The sequence below is a fragment of the Mirounga angustirostris genome, unplaced genomic scaffold (assembly GCF_029215605.1).
Source record: "Mirounga angustirostris isolate CCGP_5_RB_7025 unplaced genomic scaffold, mMirAng1.0.hap1 SCAF_16, whole genome shotgun sequence".
In the NCBI taxonomy this organism is placed as follows: domain Eukaryota; kingdom Metazoa; phylum Chordata; class Mammalia; order Carnivora; family Phocidae; genus Mirounga; species Mirounga angustirostris.
Window position 1 is genome coordinate 54,763,948 of NW_026991724.1, and position 21,527 is coordinate 54,785,474.

At 43.0% G+C, this 21,527-nt stretch overlaps 2 protein-coding genes across 3 annotated transcripts in view; both read right to left on the bottom strand.

Annotated features, from left to right (window-relative positions):
- Window positions 1-1,017: 1,017 nt before the first annotated feature.
- LOC123855902 (zinc finger protein 260-like) lies at window positions 1,018-16,822 on the bottom strand. Its single transcript, XM_064581765.1, has 6 exons — window positions 16,339-16,822; window positions 14,340-14,456; window positions 6,796-6,919; window positions 4,186-4,312; window positions 3,828-3,920; window positions 1,018-3,140 (listed from the first exon to the last, which is right to left on the bottom strand). Exons 3-6 carry the CDS (start codon window positions 6,817-6,819, stop codon window positions 1,294-1,296), a joined length of 2,091 nt encoding a protein of 696 aa, XP_064437835.1. The 5' UTR covers window positions 6,820-6,919; window positions 14,340-14,456; window positions 16,339-16,822; the 3' UTR covers window positions 1,018-1,293.
- Window positions 16,823-20,998: 4,176 nt separating this feature from the next.
- The window catches only part of ZNF577 (zinc finger protein 577), a 38,577-nt gene continuing 38,048 nt past the window's right edge, over window positions 20,999-21,527 (bottom strand). The window contains exon 8 of one of the 2 annotated variants that reach the window (XM_064581702.1): window positions 20,999-21,486. In XM_064581702.1, coding sequence (XP_064437772.1) covers window positions 21,287-21,486 — 200 coding nt within the window. In that variant the 3' untranslated portion in view covers window positions 20,999-21,286. The remainder of the gene's footprint in view (window positions 21,487-21,527) is intronic. The other variant, XM_064581703.1, reaches the window with a different exon arrangement.

Sequence of the window (21,527 nt, forward strand, 5' to 3'; positions counted from 1 at the left end):
AGGGACAGAAGACGTGTGATTACTCATCACCCTTAAATCTCAATAGTTTTTAAAGAGATTTTTAAGTAATCTCTACATCCAGTGTGGGACTGACACAACCCCAAGATCAAGAGTCACATGCTCAGGGCGCCTGGGTGGCTTAGTTGGTTAAGCATCTGCCTTTGGCTCAGGTCATGTTCCAAGAGTCCTGGGATCGAGCCCCACGTTGGGCTCCCTGCTCAGTGAGGACCCTGCTTCTCTCTCCGCTCCTTCCCCGGCTCATGCTCTCTCTCTCAAATAAATAAATAAAATCTTAAAAAAAAAAAAAAAAAGTCACATGTTCCACTGACTGAGCCAGCCAGGTGCCCCAAATCTCACTATTTTTAATGCATTTATTTTTTCTGAGTGACAACCAGAAGACAATTTGTTTCAAAAAATTTATTATTCCAAAGGGCTAAAACTATTACCAGACCCACTATGTTATACCAGTAAAGAATTTTTAAAAAGGTCTTAATCTTAAGCCTAATTACTTCCCTTGCAATTTATATATTAAAAAATGTACAATGTTGGCATTTCTTGATGGATACTACACATTACAAACAATTTTGTGGTATACAACTTTCTTTCATGATCTTATGAAACCTGAAAATTACTATATACATGTGCTACAAAAATACTCAGACACAAAACAAATACATTCATCTGGGACCATTCTTAACTTACTGTTTTGACTATCCAATATATTCAAATATGAAACAAAGTGTCCTTTGGCATACAGAAGTTATTTGCTCTTTCTGACTACTTCATGTTATATTTTCCATAAATAAATGGCAATGTGACAGGAACGAAATTTCTGTTATAAAGTTTATATGTAAGCAACCTTTCCCAGCATCATTACACCACACTAATTCTTAAGTGTTATCTGATGCATTGTAAGTTTAGACTTCATGCCAGAGGCATTCCTCATCGCAAGTCTTCAGTCTTCTATTTTCTTTGGTGTGATCATTTGGAAAGCATTCCAGATTTCACATTTGTGAGTTGTTTTTTTTTTTTCCCTCGGTGAAAACTATTAGAGGATGACCCATCAAAAACATTTGTTGCACTCAGGTTCCACTTCTGTGTGATGTATAACAGGATTTCACGTGTCAAGAAAAGATTTTGACTTTTCACCTCATTCATATGCCTTTCCCCAATGAAATGAGGCTACACTAGTGGTAGATAATTTTCTTATATTCACTGCACTTAAAAGATCTCTCTCCTGGATAAGTTTTCTGAAACTGACACCGACCAAAAGTATCCTAACTTTCACAGCATTCATAGGGTGTGTCTTGTGTGATTTCTCTTGTATTCAGTGAGATGTGACATCTCACTAAAGTCTTTACAGTGCTCACTGTGTTCCTGAAATTTCTTTCCTGTATGAATTTCCTCATGTGAGGTGAGGAAGAACTTAACAGAGAACGTTTTCCCACACTCATTACACTGATAAGGTTTCTGTCCTGCGTGACTTCTCTGATGGACACTGAGGTATGATTTCTCAAAAAAGGCTTTTCCACACTGAGTGCACTGATATGGTTTCTCTCCTGTGTGGCGTCTCTGATGTCTAATGAGCTGGGACTTCTGGTTGAAGATCTGACCACACGGAACACATCCATAGGGTTTCTCTCCAGTATGGCACCGTTGATGGATAATAAGATGGCTTTTTTGGCGGAAAGCTTTTCCACATTCATTGCATCCATGGGGTTTCTCTCCTGTATGAATCAACTGATGTCTACTGAGCATTGCCATACTGCTAAAGGCTTTTTGGCATTCAAGACATACAAAGGGTTTTTCTCCTGTATGTGTTCTCTGATGAACAATGAGCATTGCCTTTCGTATGAAAGCTTTTCCACATTCACTGCATTCATAGGGTTTCTCTCCCGTATGAGTTCGCTGATGGACAATGAGATGTGACTTGTCTATAAAAGATTTTCCACATTCACTGCATTCATAAGGCTTCTCTCCTGTATGAATTCTCTGATGTGTTATGAGGGATGACTTTTTATTAAAGGCTTTCCCACATTCCTTGCATTCATAAGGTTTCTCTCCTGTGTGAGTTCTTCGATGAACAATAAGCTGTGAATTGTCTATAAAAGCTTTTCCACATTCACTGCACTCATAAGGCTTCTCTCCCGTATGGATTCTCTGATGTGTTATGAAGTGTGACTTTTTATTGAAGGCTTTCCCACATTCCTTGCATTCATGAGGTTTTCTTCCTGTATGATTTCTCTGATGTACAATAAGCTGTGATGTGCATACAAAAGCTTTTCCACACTCACTGCATTCATAAGGTTTCTCTCCTCTATGAATTCTCTGATGTGTCAGGAGATGCGAGTTTTTATTGAAGGCTTTCCCACATTCCTTGCATTCGTACGATTTTTCTCCTGTATGAGTTCGCTGGTGAACAACAAGCTGAGACTTACTACAGAAGGTCTTCTCACATTCTCTACATCCATAGGGTCTATCTCCTGTATGAGTTCTTTGATGGATAATCAGGTTTGACTTCTGCATAAAACTTTTCCCACAGTCACTACACTCAAAAGGTTTCTCTCCTGTATGCGTTCTGCAATGCAATCTGAGCTTTGTCTTCTCCCTGTAAGCTTTTCCACACTCTTTGCACTCATAGGGTTTCTCTCCTGTATGAGTCCTGTGGTGTAGAATGAGATGATACTTTGTTCTGAAAGATTTCGGACACTGAATACATCCATAAGGTTTCTCTCCTGTATGAGTTCTCTGGTGTAGAGTGAGATGACATTTTGTACTGAAAGCTTTCTGACATTCAGGGCATCTGTACGGCTTCTCTCCTGTATGAGTTCTCTGGTGTATTATGAGCTTTGACTTATACCTGAAGGATTTTGGACACTCACTACATTCATAAGGTTTCCCTTCTGTGTGAATTCTATGATGTCTTTTAAGATTTTTCACCATGCTGAAAGTCTTCACACAGAAATTATGTTCACTGTACTGGGCCTGAGTATGGCAGGTTTCATGTAGAGTATGGAAAAATGGTTTCCCATGGCTGTTTAATTCAACAGAAGTCATTTCTGCATAGTTTTTACTCTGAAATTTTGAATCTGACTTTTGTTTCAAACGTATTCCTTTTGAGAAACATTGAAGGGGTCTTTCTACAAAAGAAACAAAGTTTTTGCTCAGAGAAAATATTTTTCCCAATGCATTGTTTTCATTATTCCCCTCCACAGATTCATCCTTCTCAATATTTTCCTGATACTAACCCTAAACTTGCCACATTACTTCTAGGGGAAAAAAATCAATGAATCCTACCATTATGAAATTGGGTGGGGGGGGGGATGGAATCTCAAGTCAATATCCAAAGAGAATGGAGAAAGTGATACAGCAGGTGCACAATGTTAAGTCAGAGGTATTCAATAAGAGAAACAGTAAGTAATGAACTGAAGACATGGTATCCTCAAACTCTGGAGGGAATCAATGAATATCTGAAAGCATAATAGAAAAGCTATGTGAATATGGATAAGATGTGGGGAAGGCAGCCTGTGTCTCACGACCTGCAAAAGAACAACTAAGCCAAAAAGGAAAGACCAAATGAAACAGGCCAAGATCTGACCCCGAGTAGATAAAAGGAGGTACACCTTCTGCTAGGCGGCTAGCATATGAATCATATACGGTGAGAGAAGGAAGCACCATTCACACTGATGACCTCTTTTCACTTGCTCTAAGTCACCTCTTAAGGTTCAGACACTATGAGAAAAAATATTAAAATAACAAGGGCCCAACACACCGATGATCAACTGTCACTTGGCTTCCACTAACTCCCACTGGACTGGTGTACTCACCGGGACTACACTGACTTGGGAATTCTCTCTCTAGCATTCCTTGTTCTCCTTTCTCCAAGGGGACCGTTGCTTCTGACCTAGTGGCTTGATAACCTGTCAAGAGGCAATCCCAGAGAACTGAGCAGTGTTAGGGCCTATGATGAAAAATTCCATTTCAGGGAATCTCAGCAAAATGGAAACTTTTTCATTCAGAAAATGAAAGTAAGTACCATCACTATTTGGTCATAAAATAAGTTCTACCACCATACAACTCCAAAATCAGTAAGGATATCAGAGTACCCATAAATTATGTCAATGGGGAAAAAAAACCAGGCAATTAATGGGCTCATGCTGAGATATTTAGGAAAGTTGTCTTTACCCAAAGACATTAGGTTGCTATAATTTTCCAACATCACATCCCGGTAGAGGTTCCTCTGAACAGTATCTAGTAGCTGCCATTCTTCCCAGGTGAAATCCACAGCCACATCACTGAATGACAACAAGCCCTGTAATAACATAATCCTTTTTAATCTAGAGTTAATATAATGGAATAAAATATAGAAGATATATAGGATATTATTCTGATTATTTTTACTATAGAAATTTATAAACAAGTTATTTCTTTATATCTAGTTTTGATTTATACTTTGTGCACTAATAAATCCATTAAAACAATCCTTTCTGCATTTTTTAAAAAAAAGATTTATTTGAGAGAGAGAATCAAAGGAGGGGCAGAGGGAGAGGGAGAGAGAGAATTTCAAGCAGACTCGCCACTGAGCACAGAGTCTGATGCGGGACTCTATCTCATAGCCCTGAGCTGAAACCAAGAGTTGGATGCTTAACTGACTGAGCCACCCAGGCACCCCTCCTTTCTGCAGTCTTCATTCACTTCGTCACTCATTCATTCACCCAATGTAAAATGTTAAAACTTTACCTAGGGGCGCCTGGGTGGCTCAGTCTTTAAGCGTCTGCCTTCAGATCAGGTCATGATCCCAGAGTCCTGGGATCGAGCCCCGCATCGGGCTCCCTTCTCAGCAGGAAGCCTGCTTCTCCCTCTCCCACTCCCCGCTTGTGTTCCCTCTCTCGCTGTCAAATAAATTTTAAAAATCTTAAAAAAAAAAAACAACAAAACACTTCACCTAAAAACCATCTGCAACCGACCTTAGGAGCATTTGATGTTTTTTTGGGTTTTTTTCTCCCTAAGATTTTATTTATTTATAAAAGAGAGAGCACGAGCTGTCGGAGGGGCAGAGGGAGAGGGAGAAGCAGACTCCCCGCTGAGCAGGGAACCCGACGTGGGGTTCAATCCCAGGACCCAGATCATGACCTGAGCCAAAGTCAGCCACTTAACCAACTAGGCCACCCAGGCGCCCCAGGAGCATTTAATGTTACCTACTATACATTGCAATAAAAAAGGAAACAAAGCATAGTCCTGACTTCAGGTAGCTTCTGATCTTGCAGAGTGGCAAGTACACTCCTTTACAGAGTTCATATACGGCAAGACATTATGGTTTAACAAGGGTTACAACAGATGTATACTCAAGTTAAAATATGGGCACAAGTAGGTGAGGAACTAATAGTTCTGAAGAAGAGGTCAAGCTGGAAGAGGTGCAGCACATTTAGTGGTGTGTTCCACAGTAAGTGCTGGAAGACATGGGAGCTGTGGGTCTTCCAGAGGAAGCATGTGTTAAAAACGTTAAATACCATGCTGGGTTCAAGGAACTGCAAGAAGTTCAATAGGGTACAGGCAGCAACAGAACTTGGAGTAAGTGTACACATTTCCTGCAGACACTTGGTAGATGCTACAGTGTTTTTCGTATACAAAAGTATGTTATGCTCAGAACTGCCTTTTAGAAATTGTGCTACATATTAAATCATGATAGTCATAAAAGCAAAAACAGAGCTCTTACTATGTGCTGTATATTGTTCTAAACACTTTACATATGTTCACACAATGATCTACACAAAGACCCTTAGGTAAAAATTACTCTTCTCTTTGTAGCTAAGAAGAGATTTTTAAAGTTTTCTAGCTATGCCTTTTATATCTCCCACATTTCCTTAGGAAGATGACCATTCACTGGGTCCATACTCTGGAGAAAAACAGAAGAGGAAGACCCATCAAAGACACTTCTTCACATTTAATCTCTGGGAAATATTTACTCAGAAAGGCCATGTGCCTCCTCCTTATATACAAAGTAAATCTTATAACATGTTTTTCTTCTTCTGTGATGGTTTCCAGTATTACCACAGAAATGTCTGCAACTCAGCTCTGGATCCTGCCACCTATGTGGCAGTGTTCCAATTGTTAGCACCTGGCAACATGAGATATACAGGTTAAGACAGTACTCCCTTCCTGACTGGCTACTCCAGATCATTATTGTTTCCCAGTCGAAGCACATTTCTCCCAGCTGCAACAGATTTACATATATCATTCACTTTGATTGTATACATTTGTTAAATTGTTAACTATAGTTGCCACACGATGTTACATTAGTTTCAGGTGTACAATATAGTGATTCAACAAGTCTATAGTCATGCTGACCACAAATGTAGCTACCATCTGTCACCATACAACACTATTACAATATCATTGATTATATTTCCTATGTTGTATCTTTTATTTATTTTTTAAAAGATTTTATTTATTTATTTGAGAGAGAGAATGAGAGAGAGAGAGCATGAGATGGGGGAGGGTCAAAGGGAGAAGCAGACTCCCCACTGAGCAGGGAGCCCGATGCGGGACTCGATCCCGGGACTCCAGGATCATGACCTGAGCCGAAGGCAGTTGCTTAACCAACTGAGCCACCCAGGTACCCCCTATGTTGTATCTTTTAGTACCATGGTTCATTCATTCCATAATTGGAAGCCTGTATCTTCCACTCCCCTTCACCCATTTTGCCCATCCCCCCACTGCCTTACCAACTCTGGCATCCATCAGATTGTATACATTTTTATAAACATCTAGAAATCTGGGAAATAAACAGCTCACCTGGGACTTGGTCATTTTCAGCATTCAGGTGTCTCATCAAGGGTATCCTCAGCAAGGATGAACTTCTAGACTTGAGATCTACTTTGTCCTTTATAGGAAGTGCCTCATTCTAGGAAGCCAGCATCTAAGGATTCAAGGAAAGATTTGTTTGGCATGGAAATAATAACAAAAGCAGGTTCCTATATATGCAAGGAACTGTTTTAAGCATTTCTTTTCTCATTTAACCCTCACAATCCTATGGGGTAGACTGTAATTATTCCATTTCAGAGAAAACCAAGAAAGGAAAGGTCAGGCACCTAGCTAAAAGCCACACAGTAATGGGTGGACCAAGGATTAAAACACAAACCCTCGGAATTGATAGAATCTCTGATTCCAGGGAAAATTACCAAATTATGAACTATCCTTTCATCTTAACCAACTTAAAAAAAAAAAAGGAAACATGTCTAAAACAACAATTTTCTCACACAGAAGTCAGAGGAGAAGGGAAACAAGGTGAGACCCTTATGTGCCATAGCTCACTGCCTGGAGACTTTCTAGGCCACAGCACAGGGAGAAGGAACCCGAAGAATCTAGCAGTGTTGCTGAGTTAATGATACAGAATTCAGAGTCTGAGGAAGAAAAGATGACTAACACTTGCCAGGCAGTAAACCAGAGAAGAGAGGGAAAACTCACTCTGGTTCCTTTGAGTCTCTGGCTCAGCACTAAAGAGCTGTTCGGAAACTACCAAGGCCACTGGAAAGGAGCAGGTGGAACAATTCCTAGCGCTCACACAAGATCAGGAACAGTTAAGCGTTCCCACTAACCTGGGTGGAAAGACCTTCTAATATGCCTGGTCTCATGCAATGCAGAGGTCTCAGGAGAATATTATCTCAGAAATGGGGACAAAACAATCCTAGACAAATGACTCTTTTGGCATCACCTAATAAAGCTTAAAAGAAAGCCTCCAATGAATCAAACTGTTTCAAAGTAACTTGGTTACATCCCAGAACCAACCTCAAAAGTAGTTAAAGAAATTAAAAGAAAATCCTTCAAACAAAATGAAACTCACAATATATGACATCCAATCAAAAATTACCAGACATGCACAGAAGCAAGGAAATATGACCCATAGCTAGGCGGAAAAAATCAAGCAAGAGAAACAGACAAAAATGGCTAAAGGTAGAGACCTGGTGGACCAGTACACCAAAAATGCTATTATATATACTCCATATATTCAACAAGTTAGAGACAAGCATGAGCATGATAAAAAATAATAAAATGTTTAACAAACACTATTGAAACAATAGGATATTCATGTTTACCCCATACCAAAATTAACTCAATAGATTATAGATTTAAGAATTGAAACTGTTGGGGTGCCTGGGTGGCTCAGATGGTTAAGCATCTGCCTTCGGCTCAGGTCATGATCCCAGGGTCCTGGGATCGAGCCCCACGTCGGGCTCCTGGCTCAGCGGGGAGCCTGCTTCTCCTCCTCCCTCTGCCTCTCTCCCTGCTCATGCTCTCTCTCTCCCTCTCTGTATCTCTGTGTCTCAAGTGAATAAATAAAATCTTAAAAAAAAAAAAAAAAAAAAAAAAAAGAAAAGAAAGAAAGAATTGAAACTGTTGGGGGCGCCTGGGTGGCTCAGTTGGTTAAGCGACTGCCTTTGGCTCAGGTCATGATCCTGGAGTCCCGGGATCGAGTCCCGCATCGGGCTCCCTGCTCGGCAGGGGGTCTGCTTCTCCCTCTGACCCTCCTCCCTCTCATGCTCTCTATCTCATTCTCTCTCTCAAATAAATAAATAAAATCTTAAAAAAAAAAAGACACTTGTAAAATGAAGGATCAAGCTAGAGGCTAGAGTAAAATATTAACAAAATGCATACCTGATGGGGCGCCTGGGTGGCTCAGTCCTTAAGCGTCTGCCTTCAGCTCAGGTCATGATCCCAGGGTCCTGGGATTGAGCCCCGCACCGGGCTCCCTGCTCGGTGGGAAGCCTGCTTCTCCCTCCCCCACTCCCCTTGCTTGTATTCCCTCTCTCACTGTGTCTCTCTCTGTCAAATAAATAAATAAAATCTTTAAAAAAAAAAATGCATACCTGACTAAAAGACTTCTATCTAAAAAATAAAAAGAGGGCGCCTGGGTGGCTCAGTTGGTTAAGCGACTGCCTTCGGCTCAGGTCATGATCCTGGAGTCCCTGGATCGAGTCCCGCATCGGGCTCCCTGCTGGGCGGGGAGTCTGCTTCTCTCTCTGGCCCTCCCCCCTCTCATGTGCTCTCTCTCATTCTCTCTCTCTCAAATAAATGGGTAAAATCTTAAAAAAATAAAAAATAAAAAGAACTTTTCCAACTTCACAAAAGAGACAATCTAGTAAAAAAGAAATAAAAGTTTAAACAGACACTTCCCTCTCCAAAAGTAGAGAGATGGCTAATAAAAACACAAAAAGCTGCTTTAGGTTACACAACAAAAGCAAATTAAAACCTAAATAAAATATTGCTACAAACCCATTAGAATGGCAGTAATTTAATCTATCTATCTATCTATCTACTCTAGGTCCAACTTGGGGCTCAAACTGACAACCCTAAGATCAAGAGTCCGTGCTCCACCAATTGAGCCAGCCAGGTGCCCCAGAATGGCTATAATTTAAAAGACCGAAATTACTAAGTACTGACTAGGATGTAAAGAAGAAGAACTCTCCTGCACTGCTGGTAAAAATATAACATGGTACAGCCACCTGGACTTGTACATGAATGCATACTGCAGCTTTATTCAGAATATCCAAAACCGACCCCCAAAATCCAAAACATCCATCAACTGGGGAATGAACATGTTGCAGCATATCTGTGCCACCGATTATTACTCAGCAGCGGAGAGGAATACACTCATGATAAATGCAAAATCATGGATGAAGATGAAAAGCATTATTCTAAGCGACTGACAGAGTAGGCAGTTAGCTAGATATAAGCGTGGAACAAGTGATTTCTGATTGTAAAAGGGAGGAGGCCAAGCTCCAAACACCTGGGAAAGGCCCCATGGGATATGCCTGCATTCTTCCCTATGACCACTGCCCTACAGTAACCTGGAGCTTTATTATAATACATTTACACTGTGGTTTTAACCCCCTCCCCAGAGAATGGCTGCCATGACAGTTCCGACAAGGACCATATGAGGCCAAAAATTCCTCCAGTAGATGGAGTCCCTTAGATGACTGGCTGCAACCTCAGTCAGAAACCACCTTACCTATGACCCATAACCTATCCAAACACAAAAAGAAAAAACAACCCTGACCCAGGGTGCAGCTGCAACCTCTGGGCCTGCTCGCTCTCCCATCTCAAGAATGTACTTTTGCTTAAACTGCTATTAAACCTTTGCCTGCTTAAGAGTTTGGCTCTGAATTCTTTCTTGGCGGAACCCAAGACCTGAGGCCAGGGAATGGGACTCCCGCTGACACAACTAGTTACTGTATAACTCAGTTTATATGAGGTATTAGAATACATGTAACTATAGAAAGCACATAAATGATCACGAGGTAACAGAGGATGGAAATATGGTCTCAAATGGAAAGGGGACACCAGGGAACTTTTGGGGTTGACGTAAAAGTTCTATGTATTGATTCAAGAAGAGGTTACACGTTGGTGTACCTTTGACAAACTCATCAAATTTGTACATGAAGAACTGGTAAGAGTTACTGTAGGTAAATTATACCTCAATTAAGCTAAACTTGCCTACAAAAAGCAAAACAAATACAGGCTATCTGCCTCTGACACACACTTTGTGTGTCCTTAAACTCTGCAATTAAGTCTCAACTGAAATCTCAAATACATATCTCTTGTTGAGACTTCATCTTCACAAAAAACTCAGCTGGTCTCTTACATACTCTAAACAGTGCTGACTGCTAAAGAATTAACTCTGGCTATGAAAAATAAATTTAACAGAGAGTAATCTAGAGATGCCAGGACACCCTAGAAATATATTAACACAGCTTCATATTCTCAATATCACACTGCTGAGAACTCTGAAGGAAAATGCAACTCTGTGTCTTAGGCTATAGGACAACTGAAGGAAACAGTACTGGATTTCAAGGATAATATGAGAAAGACATTTATAGGCCAATTGCATTTATTAAATTAGCTATAAAAAGCCTAAATAAAATACTGAGAAACCACATCCACTGATACATAGGAAGATCACTAAGAAAACGAAATACAGGAAGAATCATACTAGACACAGCTGACTTTATTCCAGGAATGCAAGGATAGTGAGTAGAGGAAGAGGAGGAGAGAGTCCTTGAATAGACCTCCTGCTGAGCGCAGAGCCCAATATGGGGCTCAATCCCAGGACCCTGAGATCATGACCTGAACTGAAATTAAAAGTCTACTGCTCAACTGACTGAGCCACCCAGGTGCCCCACCACTGACAATTAAAAAAATATATATTACTAAACTAGAAATAGACAAGGAAGAGTATCTACAAAATAATCCATGGCATTTCTTTAAACTTAGGGACAGGGATAACCTCTCTCTCAACATTTAGTCAAAAATGTACCACAGATAAAAACCTAAGCAATAAAATGGGAAAAATAAAGGAATGAAGACTGGAAAAGAAGAAACAAAACTGTCATTATGCAATTGCTTTAGTATCAATATAAACATTAATTGCAATTTCATATTCAAACAAACAACAAGATTTAAAAGGGGGAGAAAAAACAGTATTTACAAGTTACCTGGGGGGAAAGTGTGCAAGACAGAAGTTTTATTATAGCAAAAGGAGGGACACCTGGGTTGTTCAGTGGGTTAAGCATCTGACTCTTGATTTCGGCTCAGGTCATGATCTCAGGGTCCTGGGATGGAACCCCTACTCAGGCTCCGTGATGAGCGGGGAGTCTGCTTCTCCCTCTCCTCCCTCTGCCCTTCCCCCAACTCATGTGCTCTGACGTATGCTCTCTTCTCTCAAATGAATAAATACAATTCTTTAAATAAATAAATAATTTTAAAACTATATCATTATAGCAAAAGGATACAAATCATGACCAGTCAAATGGAGAGAGACAATAGGGTAAGTGAGATTTGGGATCCTCCCAAACCAGAAGCTTCCATTGTCCTATCCCTTTGGAGTCAGGGACACATTACTCATCCAGCATATCTATGAGTGACAATATGTAGGGTACTGCCAACCACAGATGCTCATCCGAGCTTCAGCGTCTATAGTTTTTATTAGAATTTCTTTAAGTAAGCATGATTGATCTTATCACTGGCCATGTGACTCAACCTCCAGCACCCTTACCATCTCGGAGGTTGGGCTGGTATCACCAGGCTCAAAGCCTCAACCCTCTAATCACAGGGTTGGTTTTTCTGGCATAAACAGCCCCATCCTGAGTCACCCCACTGGCACAGCTATCTACAGACCCACCATGAATAACAAAGACACTCCTGTCACTCAGGACATTCCAACAATTTAGAGGCTATTTCCCAGGAACTGGGGACAAAGGCCAGACAAATTGTTTATTACAAAATAACCACCGAAAGACGAGCATTCCAAATATGTGGAGTAAAGACAAACTTCTCAGTTTTAAAATTGGCCCATGTAATATATAAAGATGGTGGATCACTATGTTGTACACCTGAAGCTAATGTAACATTGTGCATCAACTATACTGAAATTTAAAAATTAAAATAAGTAAATAAAAAAATAAAATTGGCCAATAAACATATAAAAAGATGATCAACGCTGTTAGTAATGAGAACAGTGCATATGGAGACCACAATGAGATGATGTTTATACCCAAAAGACGGTCAAACAGCAAGAATGAAAATACTAAGTGTTGGAAAGCTTATGGATCAACAGGCACTTTTATACACTGCTTATGACAGAGTAAGGTGGTACAAAAGCAATCTGGCTTTTCCTTCTAGATAAAAATTCATCTACTTTGTGTCAGAAATTATACTTTTATTTTTATTCTTTAAGATTTTATTTATTTGTGGGACGCCTGGGTGGCTCAGTCGGTTAAGCGTCTGCCTTCGGCTCAGGTCATGATCCCAGGGTCCTGGGATCGAGTCCCGCATCGGGCTCCTTGCTTGGCAGAGAGCCTGCTTCTCCCTCTACCTGCTCTGCCTGCCGCTCCCCCTGCTTGTGCTCTCTCTCTCTGACAAAAAAAATAAATAAAATCTTTAAAAAAAAAAAAATTTTTTTTTATTTATTTGTTAGAGCGAGAGAGAGAAAGACAGCACAAGCAGGGGGGACGGCAGAGGCAGAGGGAGAAGCAGACTCTTTGCCGAGCACGGAGCCCAATGTGGGACTCGATCCCAGGATCCTGGGATCATGACCTGAGCCGAGGGCAGACACTTAACCGATTGAGCCACCCAGGCATCCCAGAAATTATACTTTTAGGTATTTAGCCTAGACTACACAAATTCTCACAATGACTGTGAGACATACAAGACTTTTCAGAACTTCACTACTTTTAACAGCCAAAACCCAGAAACAATACAAATGTCTGACAGCAGGAGAATGGATGCATGAACTACATTGTATTTATGCAATGAAATTCATATTAATGAAACAAGCCAACATGCAAGATGAATGAATCACAGACTTGTACTGAATCAAGAAAAGCACGGAAGACCACATTATAATATCCTTATTATAAAACTTACAAACTAGAAAAACTAAAGAGCGTACTCTCACTACCGTTAAGAGTATATTCATATACATGTGATAAAATTATACAAGTCAAAGGAATAATACATACTAATTTGTGAACAGTAGTTCCAAAGTTTGGGAGGGTTAGAAGGAGAGACCAGGAAGATGGAACAAGGATGAAGACTTTTCCATTTTCAGATAATCAAATATGACCTTTTTAAACAAAACTATAAAGAAAAGCTGAGGCTAATCACTTTTTCTAAATATGAAAGGATGATTTACCCACTGTTGCTAAAGATGTAGAAAAACCTGGCACACTGTGTGGAAGCATTAGATAATGGAACATTACTGGGGAGTCTGGTAAAACTAAATCAGAAGCCTTTGAAATACGCATTTAATCCAGTCTACTTTACCCATTAAAAAAGGAAAAATATCCATAAAATATAATTCAGTTTAAAAATACATTTCAGGGGCGCCTGGGTGGCTCAGTTGGTTAAGCGACTGCCTTTGGCTCAGGTCATGATCCTGGAGTCCCTGGATCGAGTCCCGCATCGGGCTGCCTGCTCGGCGGGGAGTCTGCTTCTCTCTCTGGCCCTCCCCCCTCTCATGTGCTCTCTCTCATTCTCTCTCTCTCAAATAAATGGGTAAAATCTTTAAAAAAAAAAAAAATACATTTCAAAACATTACAGATAGTTTAAGGTGATTTTTATCTGCTTTTATTGATGATAAGGATATAATGATATTGTGATACAAAAACTGAAGAGAACTCCATTTAATATGAAACATAAATACATATAGTTAGAAAATATGTATGTGTATGTTTATATATAAATCTAATTTAAAAAGTTAACAGAATTGTTTGAAATATAAAAACTCCCATTAGGAAAGTATACATTTAAATAGTAATAGCTACCTTCTGTCAAGTACCTACCTGTTATGGACTTAATATTTGTATCCTCCAGGGGTGCCTGGGTGGCTCAGTCGGTAGAGGATGTGACTCTTAACCTCAGAGTTGTGAGTTCAAGCCCCACCTTGGGCGTGGAGCCTACTTTTAAAAATAAAAAAAAAAAAAATTTCAGCCCCCAAACTCATGTGTATTTGGGAACAGAGCCTTCCGGAGGTAATTAGGTTTAGATGAGGTCATGAAGTTAGGGCCCTCAGAAGTACCTGTGAGACACACACCAATGTGTTTGAATGGGAAAACCGAGAATTAAAGAATTTAGCACCTTACGCCAAATCACACAAACATGAAGCAGAACGGACATAAAAAGCTAGTACTAGCTTCGCGCGGTGGCCGCAGCGTAGCCAATGCGGTTTATCCGAGGAGCGATTACTGCTAACTGGAAAAGCTAGGGCTAACGTGATTTCATGCGCGTGCAAACGCACGTGTACACTCGCTGATACGCACACACATTCTAAGTGTTCACTGCACGGTTTTAACTCGTCGATCTATTCATGGCGGGTGAACCATTGGGCTATTCTTTCGACTTTTCTGTACGCTTAAATTCAGCACAAAAAGGCGCCTGGGTGGCTCAGTCGGTTGAGCGACTGCCTTCGGCTCGGGTCATGATCCTGGAGTCCCGGGATCGAGTCCCGCATGGGGCTCCCTGCTCGGCGGGGAGCCTGCTTCTCCCTCTGACCCTCCTCCCTCTCGTGCTCTCTCTCTATCTCATTCTCTCTCAAATAAATAAAATCTTTATTAAAAAAAAAAAAGAAAGATGGGGCGCCTGGGTGGCTCAGTCGGTTAAGCGACTGCCTTTGGCTTGGGTCATGATCCTGGGGTCCTGGGATGGAGCCTCTCTGCTCAGTGGGGAGCCTGCTTCTCCCTCTCTTGCTCGTTATCTCTGTGGCTATCTCTGTCTCTCTCACATAAATAAATAAAATCTTAAAAAAATAAAAAATAGGGCACCTGGGTGGCTCAGTTGGTTAAGCGACTGCCTTCGGCTCAGGTCATGATCCTGGGGTCCCGGGATCGAGTCCCGCATCGGGCTCCCTGCTCAGCGGAGAGCCTGCTTCTCCCTCTACCTCTGCCACTCCCCCTGCTTGTGCTCTTTCTCTATCTCTCTGTCAAATAAATAAATAAAATCTTTAAAAAAAAAAAAAAAAAACAAGACCTATTGGGGCGCCTGGGTGGCTCAGTTGGTTAAGCGACTGCCTTCGGCTCAGGTCATGATCCTGGAGTCCCGGGATCGAGTCCCGCATCGGGCTCCCTGCTCGGCGGGGAGTCTGCTTCTCCCTCTGACCCTCCCCCGTCTCATGCTCTCTTCTCTATCTCATTCTCTCTCAAATAAATAAAATCTTTATTAAAAAAAAAAAGAAAGATGGGGCGCCTGGGTGGCTCAGTCGGTTAAGCGACTGCCTTCGGCTCAGGTCATGATCCCGGAGTCCCAGGATCGAGTCCCGCATCGGGCTCCCTGCTCGGCGGGGAGTCTGCTTCTCCCTCTGACCCTCCCCCCTCTCATGTGCTCTCTCTCTCTCATTCTCTCTCTCAAATAAATAAATAAAATCTTAAAAAAAAAAATTCAGCACAAAAAGCTGGGAAACGGAACACCCAATACACGCACCCAAGGGTCTCCCTGCGGCTCCTCGCATTCCAATCCCACACACCTCTCCCACGGACACCCTGCACTTTGCTGTCGCACCATTCACAGCCCCCACAGGGATCATCGGCCCGTCGGATGCTCCCACTCGGACCCTAGGAACCTCAGGTGACCCCCAATCCTTCCCTCACCGACCAGACCCCGACGGGCTCCCCGGTCAGTGGCTCTCCCAACGCCTCCATGTGCGGCCCGGGGCACGACCCGGAGCCCATCTGTCGCGGTCAGCAGGAACGGTCTCTCGTTCTAAACGCTAACGCCAGCCCAGGCTTCCGCCAACGCCCCTGCCGACCCCGGAGCCCCCAGAAACAGTAACCCCCCACGAGTACCCACCACGAACCGCATCTCGAGTCGCACAACTCCCACAGTGCGGGGCTCCGAAAGCGCCTAGCAGAAACCCAACCAACCTCGACCGCGAATCCGCGACCTCACGCCGTGGGAACCCGAGCTTCCGTACGCCACTTCCGCTTCCGCTCATCCGGTTTGGGGCCCGAGTCTCGGAATCAGCGGCACTTTGGAGTCAGCAATCAATCCACAAACCCTCATCCTGGCCCTGGTTAGGATTTTATCGCTGGGCAGCGTCGCCGCGTCGATTTCGTTGCGATGCGGTGGTGGCGGCCATTGTGGGCCGGGCGCCGCCATCTTGGGTCGTGCGCCGTACGGAGAGCGAGATGGCCACCCTAGGCGGCCGGAGCTGGCCGGCCAGACCAGAAAGGTGCAAATGCCTCCCATCCTTCCTCTTCTTTGCAAGACTTCTCTCCGGTTCTGCCGCCCTGGCAGCGCCTGTCAGTGCCGTCGCGCATGCTTAGTAGGACTTCATCGCTCTCGACCCGAGCGGAGCGCTAAGCCAATCACAGGCCAGGCCTGAGCCGGAAATGGTTGCGCCCGCTCGGTCTCGTCGCCCTTCGGACGCCGCTCGGTGGGCGCGGCCATAGTGGGAAGGTCTGGATCCGTACAGCGAAGAGCGGACCTGGGGGCAGGGGACTGGGGGCGGCGAGGACGCTGGAGGCACGTTCGAAGAAAACGGGGATTAGGAGAGTAGAAGTGGATCTGAAGAAGCAGAGGCGACAGGAGGATGTGTGCGTCGTGACCGGGAACGGCGGTGGACCAGAGACTGGCAACCGCGATCCACGCCAAAAGAACATTGCTTGGATCTCGCGTCCCAAGATAAACTGGGCACTTTAAAGAAGGATCCTGTGTATCCTCGTTAGTCACGGCCCGCCCGGTCACCTGTTTTTGTGAATACTGTGTAGATAATGATCCCAGCTGCATTATTTAGTCGATTTCCCCACTGCTAGGTCGAACCATCTCCATCCTAAGTCAAGTGTCCCCATCTGCATGGCTCTGATTTTGGATGTTCTGTTCCAATTGTTCTCTTGCTAATCCCTGCGCCAGCACCATGTTTTAGCCACGGGAGCTTTCTGAGTCTTACAGTCTGATAAGGCAAGGCCTCCTGCCATAGTCTTTTTCTACAAGCCTCTGTTCTTTAGGCCCTTTATATTTTCAAATAAAATTTTAACTCGGGCGCCTGGGTGGCTCAGCTGGTTAAGCGACTGCCTTCGGCTCAGGTCATGATCCCAGGGTCCTGGGATCAATGCATCAATCTTCCTGCTCAGCGGGGAGCCTGCTTCTCCCTCTGCTGCTCCCCCTGCTTGTGCTCCCTTGCTTTGTCAAATAAATAAATAAAATCTTTTTAAAAAATAATAAAATTATGGGGCGCCTGGGTGGCTCAGTTGGTTGAGCGACTGCCTTCGGCTCAGGTCATGATCCTGGAGTCCCGGGATCGAGTCCCGCATCGGGCTCCCTGCTCAGTGGGGAGTCTGCTTCTCCCTCTGACCCTCCCCCCTCTCATGCTCTCTCTCTATCTCATTCTCTCTCAAATAAATAAAATCTTTATTAAAAAAAAAAAGAAAGATGGGGCGCCTGGGTGGCTCAGTCGGTTGAGCAGCTGCTTTCGGCTCAGGTCATGATCCTGGAGTCCCGGGATCGAGTCCCGCATCGGGCTCCCTGCTCGGCAGGGAGTCTGCTTCTCCCTCTGACCCTCCCCCCTCTCATGCTCTCTCTCTCTCAAATAAATAAATAAAATCTTAAAAAAAAAAAAAACAAACAAAACCAGAAGACCTATCGGGTGCCTGGGTGGCTCAGTTGGTTAGGCGACTGCCTTCGGCTCAGGTCATGATCCTGGAGTCCCGGGATCGAGTCCCGCATCGGGCTCCCTGCTCGGCGAGGAGCCTGCTTCTCCCTCTGACCCTCCCCCCTCTCATGCTCTCTCTCTATCTCATTCTCTCTCAAATAAATAAAATCTTTATTAAAAAAAAAAAAGAAAGATGGGGCGCCTGGGTGGCTCAGTTGGTTAAGCGACTGCCTTCGGCTCAGGTCATGATCCTGGAGTCCCAGGATCGAGTCCCGCATCGGGCTCCCTGCTCGGCGGGGAGTCTGCTTCTCCCTCTGACCCTCCCCCCTCTCATGCTCTCTCTCTATCTCATTCTCTCTCAAATAAATAAAATCTTTATTAAAAAAAAAAAGAAAGATGGGGTGCCTGGGTGGCTCAGTCGGTTGAGCAGCTGCTTTCGGCTCAGGTCATGATCCCGGAGTCCCGGGATCGAGTCCCGCATCGGGCTCCCTGCTCGGCGGGGAGTCTGCTTCTCCCTCTGACCCTCCCCCCTCTCATGCTCTCTCTCTATCTCATTCTCTCTCTCAAAAAAAAAAATAAAAATAAATTTTAACTCACCTTGTCAGCTTCCACCGAAAGAAAAAAAGTGTTCGGGATTTGTATGGGTACTGCATTGAATCCATAAATCCTTTAAGTGACATCTCTACAATAATAAGTCTTAAAATTCATGAACACGGTGTATCACTCCACTTAGTTGAATCTTTAATGTCTCTGAATAAAGTTCTGAGTAATGTTTCTTACAGTAGTCTTATACGTTTTTATTAGGGTCATTTCATGATACCTGAAATTTTTAATGCTCTTTAAGTGATATTTTACAATTTCATTGTCTAACTCTCTGTTGGTATATAGAAATACAATCGATTTGTATATTGATATTATACCAAGCAAAACTGATAAACTGTCTTATTAATTCTCATCGTTTTTGTGACTATTGTGTTGTAAATTTTTGAAACTTCGTATTTTCCCACTGCCTCAACATCCCCATAAACAGGCCTAGAGTACACCAATCAGGCAACCAGGTGTATCCCTGTAATAGCGTTCGCCCCTGCACAAGTTCCTTTTCCTACCCTTCCGTGTGACCTAGTTTCACACGGAAATATTCTCCAGTCTTTTCTTGTGTACTCCCCCAATAGGGCACTTCTAATAGGGGGTACTTCCTGACCCTCAATAAGGGCATTTACTCATGGATCCTTGCTCTCACTTCATTTCCTTGGTTGAGACTGATCCCCTGGCACTCCTTCCTGAGCAACCTCCTCTCAGCAAGCAATGACTCAGGACGTGTGAGTATAATAAACTTTTTTTCCTGCAACTCTCCTGTGTCCCCTCTCCTGGCTGCAGCTGGCTGACAATCACCTAAAGGAACATAAAGCAGTTATTCTAGATTTTTACAAAAAGTCATATTCTCTCTTTTTTTTTTAATTTGACAGAGAGAGAGAGAGAGCCAGAGGGCACAAGCTGGGGGGAATGGCAGAGGGAAAGGGAGAGAAGCAGGCTTCCCACCAAGCAGGGAGCTGGATCATGACCTGAGTCGAGGCAGACGCCCAACCGACTAAGCCACCCAGGTGCCCCCATATTTTCTTTAAATAGTGAGTTTCCCCCATTCTTTTCCATATTTATTTTTTTTAATATTTTATTTATTTGACAGAGAGAGACAGCGAGAGAGGGAACACAAGCAGGGGGAGTGGGAGAGGGAGAAGCAGGCTCCCCACTGATCAGGGAGCCCGACACAGGGATTCCATCCCAGGACCCTGGGATCACGATCTGAGCCGGAGGCACATGGTTAACAACTGAGCCACCCAGGCGCCCCCCTTTTTTTCCCTTTTGCACTGGATGAGACCTCCAGTCCGATGTTGAAAGGGAGTGATGAAGCAGCATTGTCTTCTTCCTGATTTCAAAGTTTCTCCTTTAAGTATGATGTTTACCAAAGATTTTTGTAAACTCCCTTTGTCAAATTAAGCCTTGCCCATGTGATTAAATCTCCATAAAAATAAATCCATAAACAGGGTGCCTCAGTCAGTAGAGCATACAACTCTTGATTTCAGGGTAGTGAGTTCAAGCCCTACATTGGGTGTAGAGCTTACTTTAAAAAAAATCCATAAACTACAGAGAGCTTCCAGGTTGGTGAACATCTATCCATGTGCCAGAGGATGGTGCACTCCAACTCCACAGGGACAGAGCTCCTGCAACTGGGGAACTTTCTGGACCTCACCCTTAGGCTACACCTAAAAGGATGATGATGTATTCACTTAGCCCCATTGCCTTAAGGGTTCAGGGACATCTTGGCTGTTTGGGGAGAGTTTTGAGGTCCTTACAGAAAGAAAATCTTCCCTGGGCAACGAAAAGGGGATCCAGCAGAAGGGGCTCTAAGGATGTCTCTAGCAAAGGAGAAATCTAGAGAAGTGAAATTGACTCAAGAAAGCACTCCAGGGTTGTCTCTGTGAAGAGATCTAGACCATAGAAAATGAGGGGAAGGGTGTTTTCTGGGATAAACAGGGCTTCTGGGATGTTCTATTGCTTGATCTGAGTGGTAGTAGATAGTTGTTCACACATAGCTGTTGCCATTTTATGTTAAACTGATACCTGCATGTGTGACTATTTAACATACTTTTCTGTATGGTATATTTTACAATACAAATGTTTTAATAATTGCACATACTCCACTTTACACAGCAGGAAATCAGAATGAATAGCTTTTTAGTTCTTCTATCTCAACGATGACTGCTTATCACTACATAATACTGCATCCAATTTAATAATCGTCCTAATACACCACTAAAAATTCTGATGTCCCAAAATTATTTCTGTCCAACTTTATTTCCATGCTTTCATCAAGTATTTCAAAGAAAAAAAATAACAAAGCATCAAGATACTATTAACATTTATGCAGTATTGTATTTATTTGATTGCCTTCTATATGAAGCTGAAAGCCTCTACATGACTAGGTCAATATCATATAAATATTTTCATCATCAGTATCTTGGGTATGTGTCTGTCATGTTCTAGGCATCCATATATCTTTGCTCGAGTAAGTGAATAACTAGATTCTTTGAAGAAAAGAGAAATTGTTGTGAATGCATCATTAGTAATTTGAGATTTTTTGTTCACCATTTAAGAGTAGAATCTTGGGGCGCCTGGGTGGCTCAGTTGGTTAAGCAACTGCCTTCGGCTCAGGTCATGATCCTGGAGTCCCTGGATCGAGTCCCGCATCGGGCTCCCTGCTCGGCAGGGAGTCTGCTTCTTCCTCTCCCACTCCCCGTTTGTGTTCCCTCTCTCGCTGTGTCTTTCTCTGTCAAATAAATAAATAAAATCTTTAAAAAAAAAAAAAAGAAAAAACAAAAAATATGATAAA